Raw genomic sequence first — 9,414 nt, forward strand, 5'->3', positions numbered from 1 at the left:
ACGTCCGATGTCGATCGGTGCTCAGTGGGTGAGGATGCTGGTTACAGTAAATGGAAAGAGAGGGGGCTCATGGGTAGCTGTCAGTAAGAGCTAGAGCTCCATTAACTTGAGAGAGAAGCAGAGAGAAATGGATGGGCAGTCCAAAATAACTTGTAACACTCTTGGTTTAACCACAGTTATGAGCAGCAGGTAGTCTAGTGGTTAGAGCCGTTGGACTAGTAAATGAAAGGTTGCAAGATCAAATCCCGAGCTGACAAGGTAAAAATCTGTTGTTCTGCCCCTGAACAAGGCAGTTAACAAACTGTTCCTAGGCCATCATTGAAAATAAGAATTTGTTCTTAACTGACTTGCCTAGTAAAATAAAAATAATTTAAAAAACAGTATGCCAGTGGAAGCAGGTGACCCAACTGTGGTTTGTGACTATTATGACTTCACAGTGTTGCCAAGTCAGTTGCAGTAATACTTTTTTTGTAATTACATTACTAATTCGGTAACAGAATTAGGGCTGGGTGGTATTTAGATTTTCATATCGTCAATCTGGGATTGGGAGTCTACCAGAATGCTTACAAAATTAGCACAATTAATAGCAAATTTCCATTGAGGCTGCTAGCTAAATATGCTAATGAGCGAAACTAAAATAAACAAATTGCAAAGACAGACAATCCAGCTCATAAAGTTATACATATATAGGCATATATATATATATAGGTTACCAAATTAAATGTTTGGTGAGTTGACATTTACAAGTGAATGTGAACGAGAGACATGAATTTCATATGTTGGTGCTCAAAGTTACTTCTTGATGGAAATGCCCGAAAGCAAAAGTGATTCCGTTACCAAAGAAAAGCAAAGCAACCTTTACTGGTTTAAACAGCCGACCAAGCAGCCTGCTAAACAAAACAAAAAATTGTGTTTGACCAGAGACAATGCTTTTTCACAGTAAACAAATTAACAACTGACTTTCAGCACTCTTATAGGGAAGGGCATTCAACATCTACGGCACTAACACAAATGACCGATGATTGGCTGAAAGAAATTGATAATGAAAAGATTGTGGACGCTGTTATGTTAAGATTTCAGTACAGCTTTTGACATTATCAATAATAGTCTACTGCTGGAAAAACGTGTGTTATGGCTTTACATTCTCTGCTATGTCGTGGATCGAGAGTTACATATCTATCTTTAATGGAATCCTCTCTAACATAAACCAGGTAGAGTCTGGCATACCTCATGGTAACCGTCATGGCCCCTTACTTTTCTCTATTTTTAATAAATACTTACCACTAGCACTGAGTAAAGCCAATGTGTCTACAGTATGTACGGTGATGACTCAGCATTATACACGCCAGCTACCACAGCAAGTGAAATCACTGCAACACTTAACAAAGAGCTGAAGTTCGTTTTAGAATGGATGGCAAGTAATAGCCTATGCTAGTCCAAAATACACTATATATACACATACAAAGGTATGTGGACACCCCCTCAAAATAGTGGACTCGGCTATTTCAGCCTCACCCATTGCTGACAGGTTTATAAAATTGAGCACACCGCCATGCATACTCCTTAGACAAACATTGTCAGTAGAATGACCTTACTGAAGAGCTCAGTGACTTTCAACATGGCAATGTCATAGGATGCCACCTTTACAACAAGTCAGTTCATAACATTTCTGCCCTGCTAGAGCTGCCCCGGTCAACTGTAAGTGATGTTAATGTGAAGAGGAAAAGTCTAGTAGCAACAATGGCTCAGCTGCGAAGTGGTATGCCACACAAACTCATAGAACGGACCGCTGAGTGCTGAAGCGCGTAGCATGTAAAAATCGCCTGCAACACTCACTACAGAGTTCCAAACTGCCTCTGGAAGCAACGTCAGCACAAGAACTGTTCATCGGGAGCTTAATGAATTGGGTTTCCTTTGCCGAGCAGCACACAAGCCTAAAATCACTGTGGGCAATGCCAAGCGTGGGCTAGAGTGGTGTAAAGCTCAACGCCATTGGACTCTGGAGCAGAGTTAACAAGTTCTCTGGATTGATGAATCACGCTTCACCATCTGCCCCAATGCATAGTGCCAACTGTAAAATTTAGTGGAGGAGGAATAATGGTCTGGGTCTGTTTTTCAACATCAGTGCCCGACCTCTAATGCTTGTGGCTGAATGAAAGCAAGTCCCCAGCAATGTTCCAACATCTCGTGGAAAGCCTTCCCAGAAGAGTGCAGGATGTTGTAGTAGCAAAAGGGATACCAACTCTATATTAATTTCCATGATTTTGGAATGAGAAGCAGGTGTCCACATGGTGATGTAGTGTATATCCAAAACTAAAATAATTGTATTTGGGATAAACATTAGTTAAACCCTAAACCTAGGGCTGACCCCCATCTGATTTGCACCTGTCTCAGTGGACTAATCCATTGTGGAGGCCGTGGGGATGCTATGGTTCAAGAAGAAGGGGAGTGCGGCCAAGATGCACAAGGCACTTCTCTCTACAGAATGCTCTCTCTCCCGCCATTTTGTTTACATTCATTGTTTCATAACTTCATTGTGTGAATTGTTAGATTGTTACTGTCTATCAATTTCCCATTCCATATACTGTATCACCAGTAGTAGCCTACACTTACCATTAATTCCCATAATTTGTCATCTACAATGTTTGTTTGGTTATGGTAATTCCTGTTAATGCATTCAATACATTGTTAGTCATTTACCGTTGTCATTATTTGAGTGGACACATTGTTTGCAGAGCTCACAACCTATGCTACACTTGTGAGAAACAAGTTTTGCTTTAATTTCATTTCATTTACGAGTTGTCAATTTATTCATTGCTTTTTGTTTGGAGCGCTCCCGTCAATGTTGAGTAAGGATGTGCACTTGATTCCGCATATAGAAGTAGGCCTAGGCTATCTGGCCTGCGTGCAAATGTAGGCCTATAAATGTGCCCATTTGGGGATGTCTGATAGTATTTCAAATTTTCTTAACTCACCACAACTAATGAGTTATGGACCTTCTAAAAATATATTTTTTTTTACCTCAAAACAGCAAGTAATTAAAGTTTGTTCTTAGAATCCATTGAGAAGGACGATAGTTCCTCAATGTGTTTTAAAAATATGTTCAACTCTTTCCCTTTCGATAGCCACTCGTCATGAAAGGGAAAAATGTAATGCTCTGATCCGATGGAAACGTCATAAAATACCCGATTACTTCTTATCCCTTGCAAAATAACCTTCAGCTTTGTCTGTCCCGAGCTCACTGGCGTGGGACAACTCTGTGGGCCCAGAACATTTCATACAACGTGGCAAGTTTGCTAGCGTCGTCGGACCGGACACAGTTGATAGTTTATACAATGTTTCAAGTTTGTTGCAGACAGGCCATGCATAGCCAATGTGATTTATCAGATATGTATGTATTCTTATCAAGATATGTTCAACCTGCAGGCTGCAATTTTTACATAGCTGGCAATGGCAATATTTTTGTATCATTTTCATGTAGATTTAGATAGAGTTTAGATTAACCACATGATAATGATTTTTGAGAAAGACTTTTATAAATTAAAATGATCCATGAAAATGTGCAAAGAAAATAATAATTAAACCGCAAATCAGTAGAAATGGTAAGACAAACTGGCACTCCCCCTGGTGCAGCCTATTTCCACATAGGGTGTGGCTATATGTTAAAATATAGCTTTGAACATTTCGACCAATCAATTGGTTGAAAGTCTACAAAGATTTTTTGTAGTCGGGGACAGCTCTACCCGAAACCTCAACTAAATATTGTAATGAATAATGTGGCAATTGAGCAAGTTGATACTAAACTGCTTGGTGTAACCTTGTATTTTAAACTGACATGGTCAAAACATATTGATGAAAAGGTAGCTAAGATGGGGGAGGTCTGGCAGTGATAAAGCACTGCTCTGCTTTCTTGACATCACAATTAACAACAAAAAGTCCTACAGGCCCTAGTTTTATCAGACCTGGACTACTGCCCAGTCATACTGCCACAAAGAAAGGCAAACAACAGTTGTCCCAGAACAGAGCAGCATGGCTGCCCCTTAAATGAACACGAAGAGCTAACATCAATGACATGCATGTAAATCTCTCCTGGCTCAAAGTAGAGGAGAGATTGACTGCATCACTGCTTGACTTTGTGAGTGGTATTGACATGTTGAACACTTAACACACAGTTAAGACACCCATACATGACCCACAAGACATGGTCTCTTCACAGTCACCAAGTCCATAACAGACTCTGGGAAACACACAGAACTACATAGAGCCATGACAACATGGAACTCTTCCACATCAAGTAACTCAAGCAAGCAGTAAAATCAGATTTTAACAAAAAAAAGATAAAACAACACCACATGGCACAACGTGGGCTGTGACACACACACATTGTAATATTGGTGTATTGTACATTTGTAATAATAGAGTAATAATGTAATAAATGTCTTGCATTATGATTTTTTATTTTTTTAGGATGTAGGCCTACTTGTTTTAATCCTGTTTGGACCCCAGGAAGAATAGCTGCCGCCTTGGCAGCGGGTAATGGGGATCCTAATAAATATAAATACATGATGTTCTGTAGATGGTAAAATATGATACATTCTAAACATGTCCATCATTCAGACATCCACAGTCATATGATCGGTATGCGGCTGATTGCACGTGTAAAAGGTATACGCTTCTGCTGTTTTAAATAGCGGCTGTCTGGAATTGAAGGCAAATTGAAGACGTGCATACTCTCGTTAAATTAAACCTGTGCGGAGGATGAGTAGGTCCGTGCAAAGGATTTAATCTTCGCTCAAGTATAGGCTAGCTGCAATGTGTAAACCGACAACAAAAACATTGACAGACTGTAAACAATGCGAGTGATGCAGAAAAAAAAGTCTGCAATAGCCTATAATAGGCTATTTTTTGGTCATTCAAAAACAAAGCAAGCAAAAATCACTATTCCACCAATGGCCTAAAATGTACGTATTTGCCTTAGGCTTCGCATTGTCAGGCTAGAAGGCTAATGTGACGCCTGATTGACGGACCCATCAGTCTTTGTGCAATGATATCCATTATTCCGATTGTATTTTGATAGGGCTGCATCATGTCACATAAAAAAAGTTATCCCCACAATTTTTCTGTCTAAATTTATGCAAAACATTAACTTTTGTTGTTATGAAACTCATGCGTATTTCAAAGCAATGGACTAGAATTGAGGGCTGAAAGAAAACAAAAAACGACACGGTTGTTTTCATGGATATCATAACATTCACTCTTCGAATCATCCTCCCGCAGACGGATATTAAACAGTGGCTCCAAGATACGGTGACGTTTTTTACGAGATGACATGTTAAAATGCAACTTACCTTGACTGCGAAGAAAGAAAGTTATCATGCTACACAGCACCACAGAGACCTGCATCTTTGATTCCCTTCTCTCGCTCGCTCTCGGTCAGTCTTTTTCTTTCTTATTTGCTGCAAATATTTCGGTATTATCGAAATATCAAAGAAGAGCCTTCAAATCAACAAAGAATGAACTCATAACTATATTCATAGCATGGCTGTATTTTGGTATTTAGTCCCCGCTAATACGACGAGCCAAAGTTAAAGTTTCGCTCTGCGCCCTGGAACATACGGTCTTCAACATGTTGTGCTGTGCTCTAGATCCGATCCTGGAGTGATCAAAAGGAGCAGTGGACTGTACCAAACGCAACAAGGGGGGTTCGGCTAGAAAGCGCACCGTTTCGACAAGAAACAGACAAGCTAGTTCATTTTACTTTGATATAAGATATGCTTTCACTTCAGCAACAGTATTTCGGTGTGTGTGTCCTCCAAAATGTAACTGTGTTCCCTAAGCGAACACTATATTGTTGCAAATCAACCCAGGGATTTGTAGTTTGCGTTGCCCTTGGTTTCTCCTCGGTGTGTCATTTCTAAAGTTGCAATGTATTTTTAAAGGTTGGCGGTCAGCAAATCAAAGGGTGCTTTCAAGTAACCTAGAAAGGAACTGGACGCATGAGTAGCCTAACTGTGCGCCCCATTTGCAGCACATGTTTCTCTCGGTTGAAAATGCAGACGAAAACTTGAGGCTATGGGAAATCTGGTCAGTTTCCTCTTCGATGTTGCCAAAAGGATTACAACCCCAAAATGGTCAGTAACCGGTAGGCTCTAGGAAGTTTGGAAGTCATGTACAGCGTGTTGCAATACCATGCACACAATGTTTAGTTTGAATGGAACTTAGCAGTTCACCCCGGAAGGCAAAAGCAGCATACATTGGCTATAAAACTCAACTCCATGGTTTACATTAACTCTTGAGTCGAGTAGTGGCGATGGTTTGTGGAATTCATATGGAGCCAGATAGCTGCCAAAAGGTTGAACGTACATATCGTAAAGGATCAGAAGAAAAGCCATGCATGAAACGTTAAATTAGATCTGTAAAATGTACAAACCCTAAGTTATGAACATTTATACTTTAAATTCTTACATCTCCCTTTACTCAGTTACATATCTTTTTTTATATGTATTTGTTGTTTATTTAACTAGGCAAGTCAGTTAAGAACTAATTCTTATTAACAATGACGGTCTACCCCAGCCAAACCCTCGCCTAACCTGGACAATTGTGCGCCAGGTCACGGCCAGATGTGATACAGCCCGGGATCAAACCTGGGTCTGTAGTGACACCTTAGACCGCTGCACCACTCGGTCCCCAAAATATGTACAAACTTTTGTCAGGAATGTGGCATCTGCAAAGGACATGAACATCAAAGTTAGCTAGTCAATCAAGCAACTCAAGCCCAGACGTTAGTGTTGCTTTGCAGCTTCCGGTTTCATTTCCAAAATAAATGTCGAGAGCTTGTTTCAGAATGGCATTCGATAACAACGTTGTACCAGCAGACGGCATGGTATAGGCTTGGGCCAAATGATACTCTAAAGACCCAGACGAGCCTTGTCTAGAATAACCACCTGAGCTGCAAAATAGAAAGTAAATATGATTTAGTCTTATTCCACTATCTAAATATGCCAAGCTGTTGTGTTATTTAATGGCAATATAATTGCATAATAAATTTTTATAGCAGCGTCGGGCTACTGTGGTGATCATGTAACCTAATGAATCACACTTTTCCCTGTATTTGGGAGCACGTACTGTAGGCCTTATATTAGGCATTTTGACTGTTGTATTTGCAAATTCCACTCTGTATGTAGGCTTGTAAGAGCCAAATTAAACATTGAAATATTAAAGTGATAGGCTAAAGAACTTCGGAGAATTTAGATCATTTCAAATACACACATGGCTTTCAATAAACAAATGGATAAGACTGTTCTATTCTCTTTGATTTAGTTCCTATTGCATCTCAGACAAATTACAGAATGGATGACATACTGACTGAATGAAGGATGAATGAAATGTTCAAATATGTTTGACTGATGAGTTGCACGCCTCATGCATGCTCTGCACTTTATTTTGGCTAGTAGGCAAATAGGTCTACAATAGGGTATAAAGACTATGGCTGCATACCTCTAGAAGGGAATCTTCTGAGGCTGAGGGGTACTTTTCCGAAGGCGCATGGTGCTGCATGAAGATCACAAGCTCTTCAACTGGGCAGCAGTATTGCGATGGAAGGGATAGCCTATACGGAGACCACCAAAGACCACTGCAACAGAGTTATTGTAAAGCGTGAGAATAAACTTATGCCAGACTTAGCCTACTTTTAACCTCACCCTTGTTAATTTCAAAGTCCATAGGTTCATGTCACCCAGAGATATTCCGATGCTGTAGAGATGCACCTAGCGGACTGAAACTTCACTGTTGTAGGCAGAATACAGCGCATGCTATCCAGACTTGCACTGGAAAACAAATCAATTACATTAGCTACCTAAATGTGAAGTAAACTCAACTGTGGAGTAATAGAGAATGGAGACTTTTAACTTGGAAAAAGTGCAGAATACCTCCTTCTGGTTTCTCTGACTTAAATGTTTTTTATACTGTGTTATGCTTGTTTGTGTAGCACTCCTAACAGGGAGTTTGGTGAATGTTTTTTTTGTTGGTGAAATGAAACTACCAAAACTCTGAAAGGTATTATTGTATGTCAGAATTGCAACACAAGATTTGTTCAAGCCTAAAATGTTAGTCCGTAATCGTAACATGGTGTTTGAATGTTCACAGATTAAATTTCACGTTTACGTTTCATGTTTCAAGTATGGCTTTTATTACGATCCTAACCATTTATGTATGGATTTTCTTGTGAACCTAACGATACGTGCGTTCAACCTTTTGGCAGCAATCTGGCTCCATAAATTCAGTTCTGACTACAAGGTGTGGCCAAAAGTTTTGAGATTGACACAAATATTATTTTCACAAATTATGCTGCCTCAGTTTGTATGATGGCAATTTGCATATACTCCAGAATGTTATGAAGCGTGATCAGATGAATTGCAATTAATTGCAAAGTCCCTCTTTGTCATGCAAATGAACTGAATCCCCCAAAAAACATTTCCACTGCATTTCAGCCCTGCCACATCTGACAGCTGACATCGTGTCAGTGATTCTCTCGTTAACACAGGTGTGAGTGTTGACGAGGAGATCACTCTGTCATGCTGATTGAGTTCGAATAACAGATTGGAAGTTTCAAAAGGAGGGTGGTGCTTGGAATCATTGTTCTTCCTCTGTCAGTCATAGTTACCTGCAAGGAAACACATGCCATCATCATTGCTTTGCACAAAAAGGGCTTCACAGGCAAGGATATTGGTGCCAGTAAGATTGTCCCTAAATCAACCATTTATCGGATCATCAAGAACTTCAAGGAGAGCAGTTCAATTGTTGTGAAGAAGGCTTCAAGGCACCCAAGAAAGTCCAGCAAGCGCCAGGACCGTCTCCTAAAGTTGATTCAGCTGCGGGGTCGGGGCACCACCAGTACAGAGCTTGCTCAGGAATGGCAGCAGGCAGGTGTGAGTGCATCTGCACGCACAGTGAGGCGAAGACTTTTGGAGGATGCCCTGGTGTCAAGAAGGGCAGCAAAGAAGCCACTTCTCTCCAAGTAAAACATCAGGGACATACTGATATCCTGCAAAAGGTACAGGGATTGGACTGCTGAGGACTGGGGTAAAGTCATTTTCTCTGATGAATCCCCTTTCCGATTGTTTGGGGCACCCGGAAAAAAGCTTGTCCAGAGAAGACGAGGTGAGCGCTACCATCAGTCCTGTGTCATGCCAACAGTAAAGCATCCTGAGACCATTCATGTTTGGGGTTGCCTCTCAGCCAAGGGAGTGGGCTCACTCACAATTTTGCCGAAGAACACAGCCATGAATAAAGAATGGTACCAACACATCCTCCGAGAGCAACTTCTCCCAACCACCCAGGAACAGTTTAGTGATGAACAATGCCTTTTCCAGCCTGACGGAGCACCTTGCCATAAGGCAAAAAAATAACGAAGTG

At 40.6% G+C, this 9,414-nt stretch overlaps 1 protein-coding gene across 3 annotated transcripts in view; it reads right to left on the reverse strand.

Moving 5' to 3' along the window:
• The window catches only part of lrp4 (low density lipoprotein receptor-related protein 4), a 218,433-nt gene extending 212,780 nt beyond the window's left edge, over nt 1–5,653 (reverse strand). For all 3 annotated transcript variants that reach the window (XM_021606795.2, XM_021606794.2, XM_021606797.2), the window contains exon 1: nt 5,349–5,653. In XM_021606795.2, the coding sequence (XP_021462470.2) occupies nt 5,349–5,403 (55 nt within the window). In that variant the 5' untranslated portion in view covers nt 5,404–5,653. The remainder of the gene's footprint in view (nt 1–5,348) is intronic.
• Between the last annotated feature and the right edge of the window lie 3,761 nt (nt 5,654–9,414).

The sequence above is a fragment of the Oncorhynchus mykiss genome, chromosome 6 (genome assembly GCF_013265735.2).
Source record: "Oncorhynchus mykiss isolate Arlee chromosome 6, USDA_OmykA_1.1, whole genome shotgun sequence".
NCBI lineage: Eukaryota > Metazoa > Chordata > Actinopteri > Salmoniformes > Salmonidae > Oncorhynchus > Oncorhynchus mykiss.